A 26,472-nucleotide genomic window follows, 5' to 3' on the forward strand; every position below is an offset into this window, starting at 1 on the left:
ACACCCTCCACGGGCGGCCCAGACCAAGCCAAAGCCCCCTGCTGGGCTGTTGTGATGGGGAATTATTGGTGGCTGGAGAGTTGCCAGCAATCTCTGTTCCCAGCCTGCCCCCCTGCCATGGTTGCCTCTTCTCCCTAAGCCATGGCCTGCAGCGTTCTGTCTGGCCCCCACCCTGTGCACTGTAGTTGTTACAGACGGCTGTGGCCTGGGAACACCTCTGCTCCCACCTTGCCGAGCAGCCATTGTCAGGTCCTTGTCCCTCCTGTGTCTCTGCTGATTGGGAGTGGGGCATCTCCAGGCCCTTCTCAGCCCCAGCGTGCCTACCATGGCCAAGCCTCAGGTATGGGGGCTCCAGGGGATTCCCCCTATTCCTTGAGGCCTTGGAGGCCCAGGCAGAAGATGGGGCAGGGACTGTGAAATCAACCCCAGGGTTCCTGCCCCAACCCTTACAGGAGCGTGGCCTCAACACTCGCACAAATCCAGAAGACCAGCCGTTCATTAGCAGGGCCTACCTCTACGCAGGGTTTTTCCACCTATTTATTTTTGCTGAGCTCTGACTGGGCTGATTCTTGATACCTGTGAGCCAGCCAGAGCAGACCGCATACTGCTTCGTACCAGCTGCCTGTGCGATGCTCTTTGGCTCCCTCCCCTCTGTCCTGCCCAACTCTCCAGGGCAGGGGCCAGTGGTGCGGTGCCAAACCAAGGTTGCAACTACAGCCCTCTGCTTCCTGGCCGGGAGGCTGGGGCAAGTCCCTGGCCCCTGAACCCCAGACTCCTGCTCAGGAATAAAGCATTCCTAGCCTGTGCAAAGAACTAGAAAACTCCTCTGCCCTCAGCATGTGGGACCCACCAGTTCTTCCTACAACACTGAGTTGGACCAAGACAGGGCAGAGAGGTGCCCCACCCTGTTCTCTCAGCCACCTCCTCTTCCCAGGTGCATCACCTCTCCTCCCTTGGGCTTTTGGCCTCTCCTCCTTGCAGATTCTGTGCCGAGGTCACTCCTCTGGAAACAGAGGCCTGAACCCTTGTCGCTGTTGTTGGTTAACTGACCTACAATGAACTGATCTACAGTTTCCACCAGGGTCTCAGCCCCACCCCCAGGAACCAGGTAACCTCATCTTGTCACCTATTCATTATGTGACCTGGGTGAGTCCCTGCCGCTGTTTGGGGCTCAGTCTCCCCTTCCATACTGGGAAGGAGCTAGGATCAAATCAATATTTTGAATCACTTTGGGCAGCTTTTGAAATTCTGCCCCAGCCCTGACTCCGAGCCTCTCCTGGGGGCATAGATGGTTGGGCGCTGTGACTCGGAAAAGCCCAGGGCCCCCACCTCATATGGAGACAGCGGCGAGGCCTCCAGCAGGCTGCCAGGGTCAGACCCACGCCTTACCTCTCTGAGCACTGTCTCATCTGTGAAATGGAGCTGACAGCTCCTGCCTTTCAAGGTGGACATAGAGTGATTACGTGAGTGAGGGCCCAAAGGGCCTAGGTGTGGAGACGGTGTGTGCTCAATACTTAATTCAAGCTTGCCAGGCTTCTTTCAACCTCCATCTCCCGTCTTTCCCTCAGGGGTCCCCTCTCATGCTGGGCTGCTGCATTGCTGGGTGAAGTGCCAGGAGTCAGGGAGCCCCCAGAAAGGCCCCTTCGTCCGTTCAACCCTGTGGTCCCAGGCAGTAGCATACTGGCCCAGTTTAATTAGGGAAAATCCTTCTAGGGGCCTCGTTAGCAAATGAGCCCAGAGCCTCAGGGACCTCTGGGAGGCGTGGGGTAACTGTGTCTGGCCCTGCCCAGCCCTCACCCCTGTACCCCAAATATGTCCAAGTAGGTAAGGGTGCTCTGTCCCTTAGAGGGCAGGACACAGACCTGTGACACAGAATGTGAGCAACCAGGGCTGAAGGGATGGACTCCAGGCCTGGGGAAGACTGAGAGAGGAGGCTTCTCTGCTTCCCCCCAGCCATCCCTGGTGCCTGCTGTCCAGGCCTGGCACAGAGCTGGCCCGCCCACATGAGCGTGTGTTGAGTGAATGAATGAGTGAGCAGCGGCTCTTGGGGCTGAGGCTGCATCCTCATTTGGCCAAAGCAGCCTCCTTGCCCCTATCCCAGTGCAGGAGTTGCCTCAGCAGCTCTGGTGGGCTGGGGTGGGGTGCCTACCACCTCCTGGGACAGGGGGGCTCCTGTTCCTGCCCCTGGTTGCTCCTCCTGTTAGAAAGTCTGTGCTGTCCATCCCAGCTCTCTGCCCATCTGTTTCTGGGCCTCTGCTTATAGAGACTGCTCCCCACCTTCACCCCAAAACTGCCCAGTGTCCCCTCCTATTGGATTCCTGCTCCAGCCCCCAGGCTTGGGGAAGCTCAGCTAACTTGCAGTGTGGGCTTGGGGGGTTGGGCATCGCTGCCTCTGACTCCCCCCATGGGGCTGGCGGGGTGCTCATTCGCAGGCTCTACAGATGGTGGCTGCCCCCTGTAATAACCATGGCTTGCTCCCAGGGCTTTGAGGAGGGAGGGTGAGGACAGAGATGCCATGCCTGGAAGTAATGGTGGCATCTCTATAGACAGCTCGGGCTCATGGGTCGCAGAGCAGTGGCCTGCTCCTGTGGTGATGTGTGGCGTAGCGCACAGGCATCCGGGGCTGTGGGGCGATCTCCTCTGCCCCCACAGACCTGTCTACACCACAGGCATTGCCTGGACCTCGGTCAGGACCCTGGGAGTCAGCATGGCCCTGCTGCCCTTTCCTGAAGCCTCGCCTTTAACGATCCTCAAATCAGATTTCACCCTCTGCCTACCTGTCAGTCCAGGCCTCTCCCGCCCCGCTGCCATGCCATGCCATGCCTTGCTGGACCACATGGCAGCACCTACCCAATCTCCGTTCTCTCCCTCTAATCCATTCTCCAAAGATGCAAAGCTCTGGCTTCCCCTTGCTCAGCACTCTGCGGCGACATGCACCGTCACAGGATCAAGTCTTAACCGAGGTTCTGAGCCTTTCAGGGCCCAACACCCACCCACCCGCTCCAGCCCAGGACTGCTGCAACCATGCCCGAAGAGGAAGCTTCAGCCCCTTCGCAGGCAGTTCCCTTGGCCTGTGGAAGTCCCCACATCTGCTTGTCCCCCTTTTACTCCTAATGTCACCATTTCCAGGATGGGGGTGGGGGTCAGAGGTTTCTCCGGGCTCCCCCAACCCTGCATTTCCTCCATCTTAGGAGTCTGATCCATACCGACAGCTAGGGCCTGAGGAAGAAGGCAATGGAGGGAGCAGTGGAGTGCCTCTGAGCATCGCACGTGCCCGGTGCCCTCCTGCCCTTGCTGAGGTGCCAGCTTATCTTGGTGCATATGTCCGGCCACGATGTTTCTGTGCGCCCCAGCAAGGTGCCTAGTGTAGACCGGGCCTTCGAGTCCTAACGCCAACATTCACTGAGGGTTTACTCTGTCAGGTGGCCTGACAGGACCTGGGGGAGACCTGTAGATGGAAGAGCAGACCCTTCCCTGGGAGCACTGGCCCTTAGGTCAACGTGAGACCTTCTCTGAAGCCTGGCTCCTTCCCTGTGAAGGGAGTGGAGGATCAAGATCCCTCCTGTTACCTTGGGCATTTCTGTCCTGTGGGTGCACTCAGACCTGGCCCTGAAGGGACCTGAATTACGGCTAGGCTAGAACTTCCTCTCCCCAGGCCTCTGGAGCCCTGGGTCAAGCCTCAGAGGGCGAAGGTGAGGAGGAGCTTTGTTCTCTTTTCAGTAAGAATGTGCTGCCCTACATCTGTGCAGCAGTGTTGGCTTTGCCAAGTACTCACCCACGCATCGGGCAGCCAACTCACCCTGGGCTGCCTGGAACCATCCTCGCTTAAAAATGCAAAATCCCATGTCTCAGGAACCCCTAAAAACTGGAGCACTTGAGCAGCATACCTGCCCTCCTCCTAAACCCTGGCCGCTGCTGTCCCGAGTCCTGCTGAGTCCTGCTGTCCCAAGTCATTGCAAGCTTCTTCTGCATTACCACGAACGCTACTGCCCTCTGGGCACAGCTCACTTAAAGATGAAGTCGATTTTTCCCCCACGTTTAGGGACAAATCAAGGGGAAAATGGCATATTAGAAGGTGTGGGCGAGCCGGGGAAGCACCCTGGGTGGGTGCCGTGTGGACAGGGCCCGACCTGGCCACTGCTGGATTCTGCCTCCAGCTCGGCAAAGCACCTGCCCTCTCTGGACCTTGGTTTCATCTTCTCTGCTCTTTCCACCACACATAAATATGGGACTCATACCATGAGGGCCCTGCCACGGGTTCCTGCTGCCATGTGTGCTCTTCCAGGCATTTTTCTGTCTGTCCTCATGACCCCCGGAGGAAGGCAGTTCTGAGGTCCCAGTCCCACAGGAAATGGGAAGAAGTTGGGACTCTGGCCATTTGCCTCCGGCAAGGCCTTTCCCACTGCCAAAGCCCTTTGCTCGTGTTGCCTTTAGACTCCTGGTAGCCCTTGGGAAGTGGGCCCACAGGAACAACTGCACCCACGAGGTCTTGAGCTCACAGGACCTGACTCCCTACTGGGTGGGGAGAAAGGAGACCAGGGTGGCCACACTGGGTTTGAGGCGCGTGGTGACTGAGTCGGGGGTCATTGGCGGACTGGTCCTATTCCCCTCTCCATGCCTACCGTCGACGTCTTCATCAGTAGGAAAAGATGGAGACAGATGGAAGAGAAGAGAGAGACACAGGAGGCAGGGAGAGCCCGAGGTGGGGTGGAGTGAGGTGGAGAGAGTGGGGGGAGGGGAGGGGTCCGAGCAGCCCCGCCACTTCCTCTGTGGTTTCTCACAGTCTGTCTGCACCGATTCCTGACAGATGGAGGGAAGGGGAGAGCTGGTGCCAAGAGGCTGTCACCGCAGGCGGGCAGAGCTGGGGGAGGGTGCTTTGTGGCCAGGGTTTGTGTGGGGAGGGGGAAGCAGCTGGTGGTCTGGCTGTGGGGCCTCCTTGGAGCCAGCTCCCCAGGAGCTGTTGGGGGGTGGTGCTGTGGGGCAGGAAAGTGGGCAAAGGGTGAGCTGCCACCTGTCTGGGACTGGCCGTGCCCTTGCCCCGCTCAGGCAGCAACAGCTCCCCTTCCTCCTCTGTCCTCTGTGCCCTGCTGCCAGCAGGCCCTCACGCCAAGGACACCTGCTGCCCACCCCTGTCTCACCCCGGGGGCCGGCGCTGAGCTAAAGACAGGGTGGGCCAAGAAAAAAAAGTCCTCAGGGTCACAGAGGGCGTCAGGCGCTCAGAGCAGGTGGGGCCCAACCTGGCTGCCAGGCCAGAGCTCAGCCCCTTACTGCGCTCGCCTGGGGGTTTCTCAAGCCCTCGTTCATGACAAAGGGCCTGCCGCATCTCCTCCAGGCTCTGACACAGTACCTGGGTGAGCAGGCCCCCCAGTGCCCAACAAAGAGCTCCTCACATGAATGCTCGTTGAGTAGGTCCCTGCTTGCACACCTCCTGGGATGGAGACTCCTCCTTCATAAGGTGGTTCTTTCTAAGCTTTCCAGAAAGTTCTTTCTGCCTTCGTCCTAAGAGTCCTCATGGGCCCCCACCGGGGCCTCATAGAGCCCCTGGGTGATCCTGCTGCTTCAGAGCAGCCCTGTAGAGACCAGCAGTCCCTGTGAGCCTGCCCAGCTCCTCAGTGGCCCCTGAGTAATCCCCGGTTGCTGGTAATCCTTGAGGTCAGGTTCTGAGCCTTCGCTCTGTGCCAGGTGGTATCTCATTTAGTCCCCACACCCACTTCACAAGGAGAAATACGGGGCAGAGGGTAACGAGAGGCTCCCTCCATGTTGTATAGCTAGTAAACGTCTGTGTCAGAGGTGGGAAGCGGGTGGTGGCTTGGGAAGGCCTCCCAGAGCAGGAGGTTGTGGCAGGGCTGAGGGGGCCCCCCAAGGCTCTTCTGGAGGTGGAATCTGCCCCTGCCCCAGCCTACGTCCTCCCTCCTTCCCACATTATTCTAGCAGATCCTTGACACCAGGATTTCAAGGGGGGGGGTAGCCTCTTCAGTAAGATGGGGGGACCTGGACCCAGATCTCCTCTTGGACCCTGGAGGCCAGCTTGTGGTGTGCTCTGGGTGGAGCCAAGGCCCCTGAGCTGACAGGACAGGACACTGACCTCAGTGTGTGCAGGGAACCCACTGGGGGTCTGAGGAGTACGGGCTGCCATCTTCTCTAGTGACGAGTTGGCGTCGCTGGGCGGGGCTGGCCTCCTACCTGCTGCTGCCTGAAGGTGGGTCTGGTCAGTGGCGCGCTCCACATTAACACTAACATGGCAGTCCTAATGATGAATTGCCTCGTGCCTGCCCCGGCCAGGGCTGAGTGGGCTGCCCTGGGGAAAACCAGAGGAGGAGGAGGTGGGATCAATCCTGAGAGCAGAGGGTGCACCTCCCGCCACATCTACAGTATCTCTCTCTCCCTCAGAGCCCCTGACCCAGGCTGGGACTCTGGGGTTTGACTCGGAAAAGGCTCTGGCTGACAGACAGGCAGCTGGACCACTCTGGGGAGACATGCAGTCAAAGAGCAGGCTTCACCCCTCCCTCTGTTATTCACAGATTCATCCCACAGACATCACCGCCAGGCCCCGTGCCCATTCACAGTGTCCCCACGGCCTGACCTTCCCCTCACCCAGCCTCTGGGCCTTTGAGGGCTCTTGTTAGTGTGTGTAGTAGGTGGCTATGATCCCCTCACTGGCCACCTACTGTGTGAGGAGGTCACCCACCAGGGTTACACAGCATGTGAGTTGGTCAAACACCTCCCCCCACCTTGCCATGGCCTCCTCATCTGCATAATGGGGTTATGGCAGTCCCCGCCTCAACAGATTGGGAGGATTAAATGAGATAATGAGCACGACACCCAGGAATCACAGTAACCTCGCCCCTCTGCTCTCCATGCATGACTTCGTGGATTCTTTAACAGCCCTGTGGGATTTGTCCTCTTTTTTAAAAATTATATTCTTTTGTTTTTAAATGATTTTATTGTGGGGCTGACAGGTGGTATGATGGTTGAGGCATTGGACTCCCACATGGTTGACCATGGTTTGAGTCCTAGACTTGGCGGCTTGTTTTCTCACATCCTCTCTCTCTCTCTCTGTTCCTCTCTGGTCAAATTTAAATAAATAAAGTTAAATAAAGTGTTTCTTTTTTAAAAATATAATTATTTTATTGCCAGAGACCACGTGTGATTGCCAGAGAGGGAGGAAGAGAGAGAGCACCGTCTAATGGGTGAGATCACGCCATATTCCTGTTTCCTACATTTCTCCATCCCTTCAGGATTTTGAGCATGCGCACACATGCCTAGTGTGTTTTTTCAAGCTGCTGGGGCTGGGATTCAAACTGTGGTTGGCCATGATGGAATCCACTTTCCTATACATGGTGCTTAACCACTGCACTGTGGGGCCAGCCCTGTCCTGTCCCTTTGCTGTTGGAGATGGTGAGGCGCAGAGAGATGGGGACATTCACCCAAGCTCACACAGCATGTGAATGGAAGTAGCAGGATTCCAATCTTGGTGTCTTACAGTCTGAGCCTATGTGTTAGCCCCTGCACCAAGCAAGGACTTAGTCTAAGAGCTCTTTCGGAACTGAAGTTGCAGAGGCTCCTGGCTTCCTGTGCTGATCTGTGAGCCTCTGATCCTTCCTAATCCTGAGGAAGAGCAGCCCTAGTGCCGTCTGTCAGCAGCTCCGAGAGCCCTCTCTGGGCCTCTCACCTCCCCCACGAGCTGGGAAGCAGCAGGCAAGGGCCTGGGCGGCAGAGAAGGGGGATTTCCCGACTCTGGTTGAGATCTGTCACAACATTAATGTTAATTAAGCCTTGTTAATTCAGCCCTCTGCTTACGCAGAGCTCCTGACAGCAAATTACTCATAAGTGAGGCGGTAAATTTATTGCTGCATTTTCCCAAACATTCGGCTGTAAAGACTATGCCCACGGCAAGGTAGAGGAGAGGCCTGAAGGGTGAGTGATGTGTGGTTTCGGCTAGCCTGAACCTCTGGGACCCTGTGGCCCAGAGAACGGCGCTGGGCTCCCCAGGAGACCTGAGAGAGGCTAACTGGGCCTCTTGGAGTGGACTACCTGGAGGGGTAGTGAACTCCCCCTCACTGGAGGCATATATGCGAGGACTCAGAGCAGTGCAAGCTCTCTGCACCCACTCCTCTGCTCTCCACCTCATCCCTGCCTTGCAAAGCAGCTCAGAGCTTCGTGCACCTCCTGGTCCTTTCAGTTTCTTCCCACAGCACCACACAGCATGCTCAGCACACAGTAGGGCTCAGTAAAGGTGCATTTGGATTCGCACATGCAGCCTTGAGCCCACCCAAGTGTCCGTAAACACCTCACTGCAGTGCAATCCAACGGGAGACCCGGCAGCCTCCACAGGGACTGAGCTCCCGTCTCCTGAGGAGTGCAGACAGAGCCAGGCCACCCTGCCAGGGGTGCTGGGGAGGGAGTCCTTTCCTGGCCTGGGTTGTGGAGATACTTCTCGAGCCAGGATTAAGCCCATGTTCTGGCCCTTCCCCCTTGCCCCACCAAGGGAGGGGTATGGCCTCTCCTGGGTGCAGTGGGACCCCCTCTCCTTGGGTCCTGCTTCCCTCCTCGACCTCCTTCCTTTCCCTCCACTGGCCATGCTGAGGGCATTTGGAACAAACTCAGGCTTTGGGTACCTAGAAGGTTTTGTTTTTTTTTTTTAATTAATTAGAGCATTAAATGGTAGCCCTGTGGGAGAATCCCACCATCTGGCTGTCACGGGAGAGGCAGGAAAATTTATGCATATTTGTCTGCAGTGTGAGTGAGCATCATATGAAGCCACCTGTGCATGTGTGAGTATGTGTGCCGCCTCATGTGCACAGCCAGGCCTTGTGCCTGAGTGCGTTCATATGTGGTGCACATCGAGTGTGTCTCCCTGTGTGCACATGTGCCCATCTGTACACCCGTGTGCCGTGTGCACACGCCTGAGCGTTTGCACGTCTGTCTGAGCACACTTCTGTGAGTGTGGTCTGTGCCCAGGCCTGGCTTTTTGGTGCAGCGAGTCAGGCCGTGCTGTGTGCAGGGAGGGCATGGGTCTCTTGGGGAGGGATGTCACAGAAGGCGTGACAGGGTGGGTTTAGCAAGTTGCACAGCGGGCCTTTGAAGGTGGGCAGGGCAGGAGTCCTCGTCTATCGTCCATCATTTGACTGTTGGGGAAACCCAGTCCTGTTCAAGCATGGAGCTGTATGCAAGGGCTAAGACAGGAGCCCGGGCCCTGGGGCTCCCATGTGGTGGTCTTTCTGCTCCAGTGGACCACCTGCCGGCCAGCATTGTGCGCCATCGGCATCTTTACGCTGTTGGGCTGTCACGGTGGCTAGGAGAGGTTCCTGAGAGGATAGCACCCTCATTTCTCAGTGCTGCTTGGGGCAGGTCAGGACTGCCACGGCAGGTCCTGTGTTCTTCCTATTTCATAGACACAGCAGTTCGAGTACGCTGGGCCCGAAGGGCCACTTTACTTGCTGTGTGACCTGGGTCCATCCTGTCCCTCTGAACCTCACAGGGTGATTGTAAGAACTAAATGAGGAGGTGTATTCAAAGGCCTTTGTAAACTTTGAGGTGAGGTGAGGTGAAGAAGACAGAGGAAGGCTGGCACGCTGAGAAGCAGGCCAGGAGGTGGTCCCAGATGGGCTGGCGCCTTCCGCACCTTGTAGGCTGCAAACCTTTCCCTAGAGCCATATTCCTGGCTGCTAGTTTTGTCTTCATGTGGCTCATGGCAATGGACTAGAGCAGCAGCAGGGATCAGAGAGCTGGGGGACCCACCCTTCATCCAATAGGTGGTGACACAGAGGCCCAGAGATGGCAAAGGGCTTGCTCAAGGACACACAGCAGCTCTGGGGCAAAATTACAACCAGAACTGAGGCCTCCTGACCCCTGGCTCTGTTCTCGGTATTGTACTGCTGTCTTTGGAAGGGAGAAAAAAGAGGTGGTTCATATATCAGGGAGAAGACTGTGGAGGCGCCATCCATGTGGAGAGAACTTGGAACAAACTAAGTCCTGGGTCATGATCATAAATGGAGGGTTTTAAAGCAGTGCTTAACAATTATTGTTTACTATCTTTGTGGAGTGCTGCATGGTAAATACGGTTCATATCTCGGGCTGTAAATCCCTGTGGTTCCACGACAGCGCATATTCATTCATTTATTCACACGCCCTCCACATACCCTTGGTCCTGGCCAGTGCAGACTACGCTGCCTCCGACCAGCTTCTAGACTCGTAGGAAAGATAGCAGATGGGACAGTTGGAATCCCAGGTGGGGTTGTGGAAGCCTTCCCAGTAGAATGGAGGAGCAGGACCCTCTACTCCCAACTCCCGAAGAATAAAGAAGTGCCCATCGAGCACCTTGCTCTCCCAGCAAGGTTTTGCATGGACTTGACCTTGGACAGGCGCAGCATTCACCAGAAATGGGTGGTGGGGCACCTTCCGCTTTCCTCCCCTCCCCACACTATTCTCCCTAGGCTCAGCCATGCGATGAGTGGGGAGAGACCATCCTAGGACTCTGGCCCTCTGGGAGGCTTGAGAGAGACTAGTGTGGGGGGTGGAGGCAGCACGTCAAGGCTGGACCTTCCTCCTTCCTGTGGCTGGCGCTGCCTGTGCAACCACACAGCTAGTCTTAGATCTACCCCACTCCCGTTTGTAATCACTAGGGTTAGCTGGGGAAGCGGCTTCTGAAACAGCCCGCCCTGTGAGCCCGGCTGGCTGCCTGGCTAGCTCCATCCGTCTTGACCTTTTTCTCCGAGGAACAGCCCCTCTACTTGTTTAGATTTTTGCCATAGGGCGTGTGTGCTATCCCTAGAGAGACAGAGAAAGTGAGAAAGCACCCCCTTAGGGGAATGGCCTCTCCACAACCCTTTCCCCACTCTCCTTGCAGGATTTTGAGCATGCATGCACACATGCCTGGTGTGATTTTCAAGCTGTTGTGTCCAGGGCTCAAACTGCATTCAGCCATGTGGAGTCCAGCACTTTAATCTCCATACCGGCTGATGGCCCCACCTTGCTACATTATATGTAGAGAAAATAAGTTAGAGAAGAACCGGCTGCTAGGCCCCCAATAATACTACCTGTCATCCGGCTCTCCTGCAAGTCAGGATTTACCCTCACATTTCCAGATGAGGAAAACTCGGGCTCAGAGCGGTCAGGTGACCTGCCTGAGGTCACATCCCAGAGCTGGCAGGGGACCAAGCCAGGATGTGAGCCCTGGATTCTTTACTAGCCTCTGGTAAGAGAAGGGCCATAGGAGGCAACAGACCTGACTCCCCGCTCTGTGTGAGCGGGAAATGTGCGGTGAAGGCAACACCAAGTGAGTGGAGTCGTCCTGGGGCAGCAGGCCACGCTCACAGGCCAGGCCTTTCAGAAGTGGCTGCCCCTCCTTGCAAGCCCTGGTGGGACCTGTCATACCTGTCATATTGGGGCACTCATGCTGTAAGGGACTCTAAGGAGGCTGGGGTGGCTGAGGTCTGGGCCAGTGTGCCAGTGGAAAGTGGGGGTTTGCTGGGCACCTGACCCCACTCTTTCTCTCCTTACCTCTCACAGGCTTGTCTCTCCAGTGTGCCCAGCTGCGGCTGGAGACCATGAACTCTGCCCACACTGCTTGCCTTGTGGTGAGTGGTCTCAGCCAGGTCCCAGCTCCAGCCATCCCAGGATCAACACCCCAAGACTAGGCCACCCCCTGAAGGTCTAGCTAACTGCAAGATTTACCAGCACCTACCAGGGTCCCTGGCACCCAACAGGCCCCCAGCTTGATTATTTTGGCTTCCCACAGGCGGCAAAGACCCGAGCCCTCCCACCTGAGCAGGAGTCAGGTGGTCCCCACTCAGAATGTGCCTCCTGGAGAGGGCTGGGCAGGAGAGGCTCTGGCACCTGGTTCCCCCTGAAGCGAGCCTGCGGACACCCCCTGCCCTGTGCCCTTGCCAAGCCGTCCAGTGGCTACGCGTGGGCCTGCCTTTCCTCCCCCGCAGTGGCATAGCTGTCTCCCGGGAAACGGGGAATTTTCCCTCATTCCCATCATTAGGGTGCCAGGGCAAACAAACAGCCTAATCCAGATGAGCCCTGGGCCACAATCACACTCTCTTTTGGGGTTTTCTCTTTATTCCTAGCAATTTAGAGAAGTTGCAGTAATTGGTATTCCACACAGGTTGGTCGAGCTGCTGCCTCCTCAGTATTATGCCTTAATTTCCTTTATCGCATAGCAAGTTGGAATTAATCGCCCCTCTCCTTCCTTTTTCCCACCGAAACCTATTACCAGCCTGTCTGCTGGTAAAGTCATTTCGTGGCAGCTCTGGGCTCCTTTCCACTTCCCTGGGAATCTTTCCGACCAGAGCCAAAGAACAAGGAGGGGTGAAAAATCCATTTGTACAAAGTGGGGATCTCCTGTCGAGAACGTATATCCCTCCCTGTTCAAGAGGACGGAACGTGTCCAGCCTCCAGCCGGCACTGCTGACTGAGTCCCCTGTGGCTGAGCGCTTTCAAGAGGGTAGAGTGGCCATATGTCAGCGCTGGGAACAGAGGGTCCCTGGACTGCTTGGGTTGGGAGGGAAGGCGCAGGCCTTTGCCACCGCCAGCTCCTGGGTGAGAATGACTTGAGGCTCCTGGGTTCTGTTCTGTTTGTGAGACGAAGATCCTCTGGGATTTCAAAGTGGGAAAGTGTCTGTGAGTCTGCGTCCATGGGCCTGTCATTTCAGCCCCGTACTTTTAAGTTGTGTCATTTAAGAGTCGAGGGTGCCCCTGAGAGGTGGAGATTCTGTTCTGTGACCCTAAGGCTATTTCATGACTGTATGTCTTAAACTGCAGTTCTGTTCCGGGCTAAGCCTTGGGAGGAAATGTAATTGCTTTGCTGAGGTCGCACCTTGGGAGTGCGACCTGGGGTTAGTGCAGGCTTCTCTGGCCTGGTTTCCTCAGCAGTGAAATGCGAGGGCTAGGCCAAGTGGCCTCCAGACCCAAGTTCCAGGTGTGTGCTGCTGCAGCTGCCTCTGGCTCTTCCTGAGCATCCCACTGAGCCCTGTGGACTGGTCATTCCCCAGCGCCCTGCTGGGACCCAGAAGCTTCTCCCCTCTGAGCCAAGTCCCTTGCCCCTCTGCCTCTAGCCCTCTGCCATCTCTGCAAGAAGGCTGCTCACCTCTCCCCCAGAGTCCCAGCAGGCAAACCGGCAGGGGCATAGTGAGGGGAATGGTGGTGGCGGTAAGAAATAAGCCTCAGCGTTGATAGAAGCCCCCTGCCATGAGGGGCTGTAGAGTTGACTGTGTCACTTCAACATCTAGAATCTGCTTTCATTGTTAGCCCTGATGGTGGGTAGCCCCATTTTACAGGCGAGGAAACTGAGGCTCCGAGAGGTTAAGGAATGCTTGTTCCCAGACCTCAACAGTCACTTGCTCTTAGCCCCAAACTGGACACCGTAAGCCATAGGCTAGTCATTGCGATGTAAGGATCTCTCAGACCTCCCACTCCGGAGCTCCCAGGAGCCTGCCATTGGGTGGCCGTTGTGGGCCATGCTTACACTTTTGGAGACCAGACCCCATTTCCTTCCAAAATACACTAAGAATCCAGAAACAGCCTCCGCTATCTGCTTTTAGAATCAACCTTTTCCTTCTGGATCGAACAAGATTTCTCGTGGCAGGCTTCCCGGTCCCCTCTGTTGGCAGCCAAAGTCATCCCTTTCTTTGAGGTCCGATTTGAGGCTCCCTCTTTCGGGCCTGCCTCCTTGCCCTCCAGCAGCCCGCCCTAGAGGAGAAGGGAGGCTCTGGCTGAGGGCACTGAGGTCCAGAGAGTGCCAGGTCCTTAACACAGCGGCTCTGCACCCTCGGTTCCAGTCAAGACCATTTTGCCATGGCTGGGGTGTGGCTGCTCTGTTTGAGCACTTTCCTCAGCTGGGCTCCAGACTTTATGGAAGAAGGTCCCCCTTTCATTTGTTCCTTTCCTGCCTGGCATTAGGGATAAGACCTGAGTTTTGGTCCCACCTCAAACGATGAGACCCTGGGACCATCATTGCCACTTAAGGGCTAGCCTTCCTCATCTCTCAAAGCAGGTGGTGACCCTGCCTCTTCCCTCATCTTCCAGGGCTGTCCTGAGGAGCAAGGCCAAAGGCTGGGGTTGGCATCTCAAACCTGTCACTCAACTCCAGGAGCCAGGCCCCGCCTGCTGAATTTCTTTTGGGCTCAGCCGAGTTCTCGACAAGACAGTCTCCTTGTCCCCATCACCCCTGTGGTCCACTCTTGTGAGCAGAGGTGCTTCTGTGGCCCTTCCTTCAGCCCTGCTCTCTCTGTGAGCACCATGCTAAGCCACATGCTGGGCCATTCCTGGTGACACACTGCCCCCTCCTGCAGCCGGTGCCGACTGCACTGGCTCACACCTGGGGTGTCAGCTGTCTGTCCCTTTCACTCTCACCTTGGGGGATACCCCAGATGGGCCCTTGAAATCCTTTTTCCTCCAATGTCCAGATGAAGAGACCGAGGCACAGAAGAGTGAGGGACTTGTCCTAGGTCACCACGGAGGTTGAGGCAGCCTGCAGTAGTGTCCAGAGCCCCAGAGGCCCATACCGTTCCCTTCCCCAGCCCAGGCCTGGCTTTGTGGAACTCCCCCAGAGAAGTCTCGTGCAAGGCTTTCTGGCAGCCGAGGGCCCAGCCATCTCCCTGGCTATTTCCCAGGCCTGACCCTGTGTCTGCAGCTTGCTGAACTACTGGGATGACTTACTGAGACCACCCTAGATGGCAGAGGGCCCCCGTGGCTTTTCTGGCCATCGGCAGGGAAATGAGTGCTGTCCAGCAGGGCTGCAGCTCTTCTCGGCACTGACTGCCAGGGTTGGCGCAGCCCGGCCTGACAAAATATGGCGGCAAATTAAACCCGTGGGGAATCGAGCTTGTTGATGTTCCACCTGAGGTGCTCTGGACCTCGGAGGGCCCTAGGCTGGGGCCCACTCATCTCTGCCTTGTTGAAGTGGGGGGCATTTCTGACACTATAAACAGAGACACTCGAGCTGGACTGGAGAGATGGGTGACTTGCTGGGTGGAGGTGGAAGAAGGGGTTTCCATGTGGTGGAGTAAAGGCACCCGGTGGGAAAGCTCATGGTCTGTCCGTGACCGCCAAGCTGGGGCAGGAGACAGGTGGTGGCCGTAGTTGGGCCAGAACAGTTAGAGGGGCAGCTGGAAGGTTCCTGGTATCCTGCTGAGGCACGTGGTCGTATTCTAGGGGAGAGGGGAGCAGGACAAGGAAAGTCAGCTCTCTGATTATGGAACAGCCTTAGGGGGGACGCTGACTACTGGGAATTTACAGCCCCTGACCTGGAACCATGGGGTGCACTGTGAGCACTTTGGGACCAAGCCATAGTTCTTTCCCATTGTTGGGCTCACTCTGGGCCGGGTGGTGGGTGACCTCACACCTAAAAAGGAAAGAGACTTGAGAGCTCATCTTGTCTAATCCGTCACGCTGGGGAGGAGAGCAAGGCCCGGAGAAGGCAAGGGACTTCTACAGAGGATGCAGAGCAGAGCCAGGATCCCAGGCCATTTTCAGGGAAATATTCTTTTTTTTTTTTTTTAAGAATTTTTTTTTTGGGGGGGGGGGAGGTTTTTGCTATAGGGCACGTGCGCTCACCAGACAGACAGAGACAGAGAGACAGAAAACGAGAAATCACCCCTCAGGGGGGATGGCCACGCCGCAATCCCTTCTCCTCCGCTCTCCTCTCGGGATCTTGGGCATGCACACATGCCTGGCATGAGTTTTAAGCCACCGGGTCCGGGATGCGAACGGCAGTCAACTACATGGGAGTCTAGCGACATAGCTATTACACTAACTGCTGGTCCTTTTTTTAAGAATTTTAAAATTGTATTTATTGTTATTGTTCAATTTGGCCAGAGAGAGACAGAGACAGAAAGACAGAGAGAAAGAGTGAGAAAGCAAGGTCTGTGACTCGAACCACAGTCAACCAGGTGGGGGTCCAGGGCCTCAACCACCACGGCATTCGTAACCTCTCACCAGATGGACCAGCGGCCTTTGTGGCACAGGCTTCCTGCTGGGCCGAGGGTCCCTGGCTGGCCAGTGTGGAACTGGAGAGCTCGTCCCAGCTTCCTGGGTGCAGCCTGCCCCCATTCCCTGACAAGGAGCCCAGCACAGAGGGGCACCCCAGGAGATGGATTTCCCAATAACAGGGTGTCACTGCCCGTTTGTCACCAGGATGTGCCGATGGGGCTCTTCTCGAGAAATGCTTCTCCTACCAGCCTAATTGGTGAGAGAATCTGCATTTCCACATAGCCAGGGCTTGCCTTCCAGCCTGGGCAGCCTCTGCCTAGTGGGTGGAGGGCAGCAGCCTGACATTACCGCCGAGAGCAGAGGCCAGAGTGCCCAGAGTGCCCTGAGTCCACTGCCCTGCCCCCTGAGGGATCTCAGTTCTCCTCCCCGAGCCTGTCCTCCTTGGCTCTGGCTGCAGAGTTCTGCTCTGGGAGCCATGGGCTCCTCACTCATAGTTAGTGGGACTGAGAGCCCAGAGAGGCCTGCCCAGCATCACAAAGTGTGTTGGTAGCAGAGTGGGGCTGGATGGGATCGTTCCGTAGTGGGCTGGTGGCGAGAACAAGGCCTGGAATGTGGGGCCTTTGGTGGGCTCCAGGGTCTGCTCAAGGCAGGCAAAGCCATGGACCCCTCAGCTTCTGATGGGCTGGCAGGGTTAGACAGGAAGGTCCCTTGGTCAGAGAAGGATGGGTTCCCACTGGGGGAGGTCAAGTGCTCCCTGCCCAAGTGGAGGGGGCTGTAAGGCTGGGATCTATAATCCCAGAGCCCCAATTCCGGGTGCAGGTGGCCCATGCCTGGGAGATAGGCAGAGTGGCCGTGTTCTCTGGAGCTGCCTGCTTCTCTGAGCCGTGCACCATGATTGGTCCCTGTGCAGGCGCCAGCCTGGGACCCCCGCTGATCCCACCCCACCTACCTCTCCCCGTCTCCCCCTGCCCCCTCAGCTGTCACTGGTTCAATACCTCCTGCATCCACAAATCACTGGGACAGGAAGACGCCTTTGTCGCCTGTCCCTTGGAGACCCTCATCTTCCTTGTGGCGACAAGGAGTCCCACATACCCCAGCAAGGCCTTGAGCTTGCCTTGGTGACAAGGGGGCCAGGGTCAGGCAGTGTCCAAGAGCAGCTGGGATGTGCAGGGACGTGGAGGAGGGACTTGGCTATGGGAAGCCTCAGGTGGCCCTTTGGGAGGGGCTTGGAGCAGCAGCAGGAACCGCCACCCGTCCGTGTCACTGGTTCGCAGATCCCGAATGTCAACTAGAGGGAGTCCTGAAAGATCCGCTCCCATGAGCAAACTGAGGCCCCCAATGGGAAGGGGTCACACGGCCTGTTAGAAGTGTTTGCTTTCTCGGAGTGTCTGCTGACCAACCCTATGTGAGGGAGACACTGAAATCAAGGAAACGAGCATTGGGGGCCCAGATGACACCCAGGCTGCGGACGTCAGGGAGAGCCCTGGACCATGGGTTCACCCTGCAAGTCCTGCTCAAGCCCCTCCTTCCTGGGGCTCCTGTCCGTCTAGCGCATGCTACCTCCCTGTAACGGTCCCCACTGAGGTTGCCAGAGGGTGGTGTGGGGACCCAGCTCCTCATCTGGGACACGTGGTATGGGCAGCTCATGGAGTGACACCTGTGTCCTCTGCCATGGCCACGGGACATCGTGCTGTCCTGACCCCCCAGGAGTCCCTCAGCCCAGCTCAGGAGGACCTACCTATGGCTGCTCCCATGCCCTCCCTCTGTCCTCCTGACCCTGCCTACTTCATTTTGACATCTTGATGTTTGGGATTTTCTTTCTTTTTCTATTTCTTTCTTTCTTGTCTTCTATTTCTCTCTTTTTTCCTTATGATTTGGTTAAAATGTATAGCTCCTTAGTAGAATGGATCAGGCCACGAGAGAGCCTAGAAAATTCTGTGGGAAACTTTTCCCAGCTTAAAAGATGCCCTCGCCACCACCCCTTAATTCTTTCATCCTCCTCCTCAAACTCTTCACCCCTTCTCAGCACCTGGGGCTTCTTTGACTCCTCATTTTCCCCAGGTGGGATGAAAGTGGAGGGGAGAGAGTGAACTCAAATGTCACCCACTGATGTTTGGTGGTGGCCCAACCTCAAGTGCCAGGAGCCAGGAGCCGAGTTGCCTCGCACCCCCAGCAGGCACAGGCTCTCTGTGTCACATCACGCCATCAGGACACTGGGAACTGTGCCTTCCGTCAGTCATTGGTCTGTGGGCGCCTGGATGTAGAGAAATAGTCCCTTCCAAGGATGGAATTAAGGGCCACTGGCAGCTTAGTGCTGACTCCACTGTCACGGGGGCTTAGGGTGGGCAAAGCAGAGTCTCGCTGGCTTTGCAGGCTTAGAACCTGGGTCCCTCGTAGAACCTGAGACGCACAGCAGCTGCTTTGTGTTATAATGACCCACAGGGTCTCTACCACTAGGGTTTTTAGGAGCACGGGTCCAGGGCGGAGTTAGGGTTTGGACCCAGTGCTGTGGATCCCGGAGGTTCGTGGTGGCCCCAGCGGGCGGTCACGGGGTTGATGAAGAAGCCAGTGGAGTCTCCCCACCCACGTCCTACAGGGCAGCTCCATTTTACCAGCTTTATATGCCAGAGTTGTGCTTGGGTAAAGGGTTCCTCCACTTCAGGTTAAAGAATGAAGTTTGCCAGGCCCTGCACCATGCTCCAGCCCCGTGCCAGGACCCGCCACAGCCTGAGAGGGTGGCTCTGGCAGAGGGTGGACTGCAGGCAGGCCAGGGAGGGGGTGCAGGTTGCCCCAGGCCACCATCTCCTCCCCCTCTCACTCCTGCTGTGTTGTTGCTGCAGCCAGAGAACACTGGGGTCTGTCGTCCTGTTGACTGGGGTGACAGTTTAATAGCAGCTTCCTGGGCTGTCATTTAAATCTGCCTGCCAGGTTAGTAGGCCAGGGGCGGGCTGGCACGCCCCCTGCCCCCACCCCGGATCTTCCTTCAGCTGGCAGCAGTCGTCTTGGCAACGCCAGGGCCTGGCGAGCTCTGCAGAAGGGTAAGGGGGTGGGGGCAGCCCTTTCATCTCCCCACCCTGGGTACAAGTGGCCCAGCTGCCTTAAGGCTGTGCTGCAGGGCCGGAGCCAGGCCACCCGGTGTTGGCCCAGGCCTGGGAGAGGAAGCAGGAACAGCCGAGTCCCTTCTGTGCGCTGGGCTCCAAGGTCTCTGCTCTCCCAGTCTCTTGACCACCCTGGGAGGGGAAGGGCCTGCCCAGGTCCCTCAGCAAGCGATGAGCTAGAATCCAGCTGTCTTGTGAGTCTGCTGTGCTCTCGGAGTGTGCTCCCTGGGGCCCAAGACCCGGCCATAGAGACCAGAGAGTGGACAGAGCCTGTATCCCTGACACCCGTCATCTTCCTGTCCCCTCCTTGTCCCCATCCTCAGTCCTCCTCTAAACATGTCCCTGCTCTGAGGACCGCAGTCTTCCCAGTGGGTCCCCTCAGCTTCTCTCTGGACTATGTTCTTCCACTTTTCATGGCCACCATGATGGAACTAGCCTGAGACAGACTCTGTCATGTGACAAGAGGCCCTTCTCTGGGCTTCATCTTCTCTTCACATCTTCCTGGGTGTGACTCATTGGACCACTTTTTATTTTTTTTTTTCCAGGAAATGAATTGATGTGACATCTAAAATAGGAGTCCCTTGGTAAAGCAAGTTGGAAGTTCTGGAGGAAACCGTCCACCAGAAGTCTTTATTGCAGGCCTCCTCAGGGCCTTTACTAAGCTTTGGGCATCATGGCTCACTAAGGGAGAAAATGTGTGTACCCCACATATTTAGGTGGATGCCCCCAGCTCCCTGTCTTGCCCCCCGCCCTCCCTTCTCTGCTAGGAGCGTCGTCCATGTCGCACGGCCTCACTGAATCCCAAGGAGAGCCCTAGCAGCGTGGAGCCATGGGTTTTGTTGGCTGCTCTAAGCACAGCGGCCCGAGCTTAGCACAAGGCTGGATGGGTCTCTGATGAGCTCGAGGAAGCCAGGCCCTGACGGACAGCTTGGTGCCAGGCAGGGTGAACTGGCCCCCTGCCTCTTGCCCTCTCCCCGGTCCCTAGTGACTGCTCAGCAGGCTCTGCCATCCTCCTGGAACGCCGCTTGCCGCTCTCCTGCCCCCTTCCTCCACAATGCCCTCCTCCAGGAAGCCTCCCCCCCCAACCCCTGGGCTGGTTGGGTGGCTACCGAGGTTCATGCTGCCCTCTCACAGGCAGGCGTGAGCCTGAGCTGTCTGGTCTCGCTGGACCTTAGCTTTCGGGCTTGTAAAATGAGAACGCTTCAACCCTGACGTGTGGGATGCTGACCGTCAAGGGGCAGCTGCATCAGGCAGCCCTGACTGACCTTTGGAAACACCCCTCAGCCTCTCGCCCTGGGGCCACAGGATGAGCACGGATGGGGAGTGAAGGACCACGTGGAGCAGGCGTGCTGTCTCGAAGGATGCCTCTGGATAGGGGAAGTTGGGGACACTCAGTGATCATCATGATTTCTCAAGACCACAGACGGGGGTCTGAGAAGCCAGTCGGCACCAGCCTCCGAGGGTTGGTAAGGGTTGCCTGTGGGACTACGGCCAGGGCTGTGACTCAACACACCTTGGACTCGCACCTTTTTGCATTTCCATTTGTAAGGCCCAGGCACCGCCCCTTAGCCTATGGGCTCCTCACAATAATCTGTTTCCTGAGGCTAGGCTATGTCCCCAAATGCAGATGTGGGAGAAGTTGTGTACCTTGCAAAGGTCACACCACCCACAAGCAAGTCAGGCTGGCCACAGGCGATCCCTGGCCTCCTCGGGTTGTTCTGTTACAAACCACGGCTCCCACGGCCTTGGGCCCTGGGTTTCCCACTCTCCCCCACTTTGCCCTGGGGTCGGCTCCTCCTCGCTGCCCTCTGGAATCCTGAGTTGGCGGTGGCAGCCCATCTGTTGCCATGGCGCCAGATGGTGATGTCCTAGCCCCTGGACTATCACTCCTAGGCGTGGGGTGCAGGCACTCACAGAGGTGGCCATTGTCCAGGGGGCAAACTGGCATGGGGAGACATAAATCCCTAGAAACGGAGCCACGGCCTCCAGCCCAGCTGGGGAATTGCCCTGGGAACCCGAGCCAAGGCCGGGAGCATGAGGGTCCTGCATGGCCGACTCTGACAGCCTTAGAGCGGCTGCTTGGCCTCATCTCCTAGCAGGGCTGACATGGCCCCTTTTTGTTTGTTTAAGACAGGCACTCGCTGTGTCGCCATCTTCCTGCCTTGGCCTCCTGATAGCTGGGACTATAGGTGTATGCCACCATGCCTGCCTTTTAGGGTAGGTCAGGGCTTGAGCCCAAGCTCCAACATGGCCTCAGTACACCGACAGTGCAGGCTGTCACGGCCGGGCCTGCCTGGCCTCCTGAGGAGGGACTGTTGGGCTCATCACACTGACAGTGGATGTTCACTGGGACCCCCTAGGGGGCCATGTTGCCTTTGTCCTTGTGGCAAGGCTGCATGGGAAAGCCATTGCCTCATTTGCCCTGGGTCACCCAGTGAGGAGGTGGCTATGCCAGAATTTAGTCCCAGCTCTGACTTCGAATTCGTCCGTGTGCTTGCACTCCCGATGGTGGTTTATTCTCATTCCAGACCTGAAAGTGACCATGCTGCCTTAGTTTGCCCTGGTCAGTCCTTGAGCAAAGGCAAGTTGTCATGGGTCCAGGTTTATCCAGGGGAACCTGGCCCTCCATGCAGGCACCTCTGTGCTGTGTGGCTGATCCGTCCTGATGCCAGACAGGAGAGCTGGTCTTACCCCTGCCTGGGCCTGCCCCTTTGCCCACCATGGGCTGCCCATCTGCAGTCGACTCTGAGTCCTCATTTCTTCTTGTCCCGCACATACAGAGAGAGCTCCTTCTAAGGACAATGAAGAAAATGTATCTAGAGGGACCAGCGGATGGCGTAATGGCTATGTCGCTGGACTCCCACGTAGTTGACTGTGGTTCAAGTCCCAGACTCGGTGGCTTAAACTCACACCAAGTGCGTGTGCGTGCGTGCCCAAGATCCCAAGAGGAGAATGAAGGAGAAGGGACTGCGGCGTGGCCATCCCCCCTGGGGAGGGGGGGTGATTTCTTGCTTTCTGTCTCTCTGTCTTTCTGGAGAGCACATGCACCCTGTAGCAAAGACCTCTCCAAAAAAAGAAAAAAAGAAAGAAAATGTATCTAGAACACAGACGTACAGCAAATGTCCCGTTGAAAAGATTGTAAATCACCAAGTCATGTCCCTTTTCCTGATAAAGAAACTGAGGGCCAGAAAGGGACCGTGAGTGCTCGAAAGGCATAAAGCGGAACAGCACAGCCAAGACTCAAATCCAGGCATCCAGGAGGCAGCATGCGGGGAACAGAGACCTGGGCTGGGGCTGCTCCCGCATTCTTACCCCAGCTCTGCTCACAGCTGTGCCAGCTCAGCCTGCTCCATCCTCCGCGTGGGCACAGAACACCCCTGTGCTTTCTTTGGCTTCTAATTAAGACTCAGACCATGAAAACAGCAATAGCTGCTACTTACTGAGCATCTGCCACGTGCCAGCATCCCTGCGGCGTGCTCCTCATAAATGAGAACTCATTACTTCTCTCAGCTCTTTGGGTTTTCTCTCTCCATTATACAGATAAGAAAACAGAGGCTCTGAGATGAAGTAACATCCCCAAGGTCACAGGACTGGAGGAGGCAGAGCTAGGATTCAGTTCCCCATGGTAGCCTGGAGATCGCCCCCTGCCTGCTGTATGTGCCAGGGGGCGGGAACAGCTGTGGGTGTCTTCCCACCAGTGAACACAAAATAATTCGTTAACCTTGCCACCGAGTCGTCATCTACTCTGAAGAGTCATGATCCTAAGCTTCCTCTTGCTTGCTAAAGGGTCCTTGACTTCTGGTCTGGTTGTGGGGAGTGGGCCAAGCAGATTTGCCCAAGAACTGACTGAAGGGGCTAAAGCACCTGCCCTAAGTCAGGGGAGGCTTCCTGGAGGTGGTGATGGTGGAACTGAACTCTGAAGGAAGAGAGGTGTGTAATAGGATGGTGGCAGATCCTGTTACCCTTGCTGGACTCCAGCTCTTGGACCCAGAGGGTGGCGCCAAGGTGTTACCTGTCATCACGTGCGGCTCTGTAAACACCTGTTCACTGTGAGACACTCAGTGGCCTAATGAGGTCGTGGAGGTCATGCAGCCCTCAAAGCGAGCACATTCTGATTACCCTGTCCTCATGTCCTCGGCAAGCCTCCTGTGCCCACTAGGCTCCTCATGCTTTCCTCTTTGCCCTGCAGCCAAGAAGACCTGTGCGGACAGCGACTTCACCTGTGACAACGGCCACTGCATCCCCGAGCGGTGGAAGTGTGACGGCGAGGAGGAGTGTCCCGATGGCTCCGATGAGTCCGAGGCCACTTGCAGTGAGTCCTGGGTGGGGGGCCGCCCTCATTCTTCCTTGTTGGTTGTGAGGTGATCAGCTGACACTTCATGCTGTGCCGTCAGAGGGCTCCTGGTCAGCAGGGGTGTGTGGGTGCCAGTTCCTGGTTCCCTGTCTCAGGGCTTTCTTCATTTCTTCCCGTAGGCCAGACCCTATTCCAAAAGCACCAGGAGCTCGAAGGAGCCATCGCTCCTGAACTCATCGTTCTGAGGCCCTCTTCCTCCCTCATTTGTGCCCACCTGGGGCACAAGGCGTCCTCTGGGCTCCCCCACAACTGTGCTGGAGGAGCCTGTGCACGATTCCAGGGCCTCACGGCAGCTGGTGCCTGTTAAGCCGTGACCGTGGGCCTGGCGCTGTGCTGAGCCCTGCACTAATTCCTCTCCTCCCCACAGCAGTCTCAGGAGGCAGGCGCTATTGCTGTCTGAACTTTGTAAAGGAAGACTGAAGCCCAGAGAGCTTGAGAGATTTGCCCAAGGTCACCCAGCCAGGACTTTGAGGCTCCAGCGCTTCCCTCTGCCTGGGGTGGGCTGAGCTCAGGAGCCCCAAGCCTCTGTGGCCAGCTGGGACGTGGCAGAGACAGCCAGGAGTGAGGTGAAGAGCTGGAGCAAGCCCCAGGCCCGCCTCTCACACTCAGGGCTTTGTCTCACCATGATTTCTCTTCCAGGCCCTAATCCTCAAAGCAAACTTACACCAGGCAGGTCATTCCGTGACATTTGTTAAATTAAAAAGGAGATGAGAAGGGGGCGGGGAAAGACCCAGTGGTCTGGAGGCAGAGCTTCAGCAGCGTGAGCCTGAGACAAAAGACTTGGGGGGAGCACGTGGAGGATGGTGGGGCTGGCGGGGACCCAGGAGCCCCTCTTTAGGGGTAACAGTTGCCCCAGAGGCAGAAGCAGGACAATGAGGCCAGAGTCCCATCTAGGGCTGTGGCGGGTGATAACTGGGTTTCCTTGTCTCCTAGCAACAGAGCTACCAGTCTCTGTGTGAGTGAAAGAGAAAGAGAGAGCAGAAGCGACCCCCGCCCGAGACAATGGGTCCCTCATTTCCTCGTACAGCTGCCCCTGCCCTCCCCAGGCGTGCACGGGCCCCATCCTCTCCTCACCAGCTAGCCAAACGCCATGCTGTCCTGGAGGCGCCTGGGCAGGAGGGAAGCCCAGTGCTTTGTCCTGAGCTGTGGAAGGAACAAAGCCCCGCCACGCCCACTGTGACTTTCATCCTCATGGCAACCTTGGGAAGGAGGTGGGGGCCCACTCAGAGAGAAGGAAACTGAGGCTGCAGCAGGCTGCACTACTGCCCAGCCAATAATGGTCAATTTTGGTGCGGCCTGGGGTGCGCACACAGGGAGGAAGGCTGTGGCCACGGGGAGCTTCTCCGCCCTTGCAGCCGGCCAGCTCCAGTACCCTGCTTCGGCAGCTACCCCAGACACTGGGCGGAGGGGAGGGGGAGGCAGCCTTGTGTAGTCACTGGTTGGGGGCCGCCTTGCTGCCTGAGGGACACGCTTCTACTGTCCCCCAGCCCTGTCTCTGGGTTGATGTCTCTTTTAGTCTTCCATCCTTCCCCATTCAGGGTCCCCCACCCGTGCTCATCCCTCTCGTCTTCCCTCTCGCCGTCCCTCCCCTCTGTGCCCTGCCCAGTGCTCCCTTGCCTTTCTTCCTCTGGCTGTTCCAGCTCAAGCTGCCTGTGCAGGGGCCCTCCGCCTCACCCCTGCCCGCCCAGCCCTCTTGTATTTGACAGTTGAGGAACTGGAGGCCCAGAGCAGTACACAGACTAGCATCAGGACCCACCGCTTGTTCATGGCGGTCTCCCTCCTGTGACCAAGACAGGCCCCTCAAACCCTCTGCGATGTGACGGGGTACCTGTGGGAGCAGCAGCCGAGACAGCACCCCCCGAGATAAGCCCGATGCTCCTGTGAGCTGTCCCAGGGATGCGCTGTGAGGTTCTGCATACCTTTCCACTCTGGGCCTGATTTCTAACATTCCAGAATCTCCAAGGCTTCACAGTTCTGGTTCCTAAACTCAGTATTCTGAGGCTCTCTTCCGCCCTTGTTTGTGCCCACCTGGGACACAAGGCTCGGGATCCCCACTTCTGTGCAGTGGGTGAGAAGAGCTGCCCTGCAGGAGGGCAGCCCAAAGTGGGACTTTGAGGCGTGGGCAGAATTTGGGGCAGCGGGACCTGGTGGCAGGCTTGCTCACAGCTTCCCAACTGAACAAGAACCTGGCAGCTGACCCGCTGTCCATTTAATTGGCGTTGCCATAGCAACCTCCATAGCCTACCAGGTTCCTGGGGCTGTGCCAGCTCCCAGGATAGGGCCCACTCCCCATGCCTAAAAGAAAGATTATAGTCAGTAAAGCATAGTGAGTGCATTTCAGATCCAATATATTGTAGTTGGGTTTGGGTCCTTTAACCTGTGAGACCTCAGGCAAGTTGCTCAATCTTCTTGAGCCTCAGTTTATTCCCCTTTAAAATGGGAGTACTGATACTTGCGTTTACCAGGATCAAATGAGAAAATGCAGGTGTTGAAGTTGGAGTGAATGGCAGTATCATTTTTATTGTTATATTTTGATTTCAAGCCCTCCCCCGGCATAACAGTTTATTAGAATATAGGGGCCAGTGGGTGGTATAGTGGTTAAGGTGTTGGACTTCCACATAGCTGATTGCAGTTTGAGTCTCGGACCCAGGAGCTTGAAACTCACACTGGGCGCTGTATGTGCATGCCCAAAATTCCAAGGGGAGAATGGAGGAGAAGTGATTGCGGCATGGCCATCCCTCCTGGGAGGTGATTTCTTGCTTTCTGTCTCTCTGTCTCTCCTGTGAGTGCACACATCCTATAACAAAATTCTCTGGGGGAAAAAATGGTATTAAAATACATAAGTGAGGGACCAGCAGATGGCATAATGGTTATGTCGCTGGACTCCCATGTGGTCAACTGCATTTCGAGTTCCGGACCTGGTGGCTTAAAACTCACACCAGGCGCATGTGCGTTTGTGACCAAGATGGGTGGAGGAGAAAGGATTGTGATGTGGCCATCCCCTCAGGGAGTGATTTCTCGCTTTCTGTCTCTCTGTCTCTCTGGCAAGCACACATGCCCTATAGCAAAAATCTCTCTTAAAAA

General features: G+C 56.7%; 1 protein-coding gene and 1 long non-coding RNA gene across 2 annotated transcripts in view; one reads left to right on the forward strand and one right to left on the reverse strand.

The window, feature by feature from the left end:
• Positions 1–26,472, forward strand: part of LRP8 (LDL receptor related protein 8) — a 95,329-nt gene that overhangs the window by 18,650 nt on the left and 50,207 nt on the right. The window contains exon 4 of the mRNA XM_014588127.2: positions 23,224–23,346. Within this exon, the coding sequence (XP_014443613.1) occupies positions 23,224–23,346 (123 nt within the window). The remainder of the gene's footprint in view (positions 1–23,223; positions 23,347–26,472) is intronic.
• LOC102484589 (uncharacterized) lies at positions 24,110–25,555 on the reverse strand. Its single transcript, XR_334661.3, has 3 exons — positions 25,217–25,555; positions 24,463–24,531; positions 24,110–24,339 (listed from the first exon to the last, which is right to left on the reverse strand). It is a non-coding gene; the product is annotated as an uncharacterized LOC102484589 (long non-coding RNA).

Source organism: Tupaia chinensis, unplaced genomic scaffold (assembly GCF_000334495.1).
Source record: "Tupaia chinensis unplaced genomic scaffold, TupChi_1.0 Scaffold000259_1, whole genome shotgun sequence".
NCBI classification, from domain to species: Eukaryota; Metazoa; Chordata; class Mammalia; order Scandentia; family Tupaiidae; genus Tupaia; species Tupaia belangeri.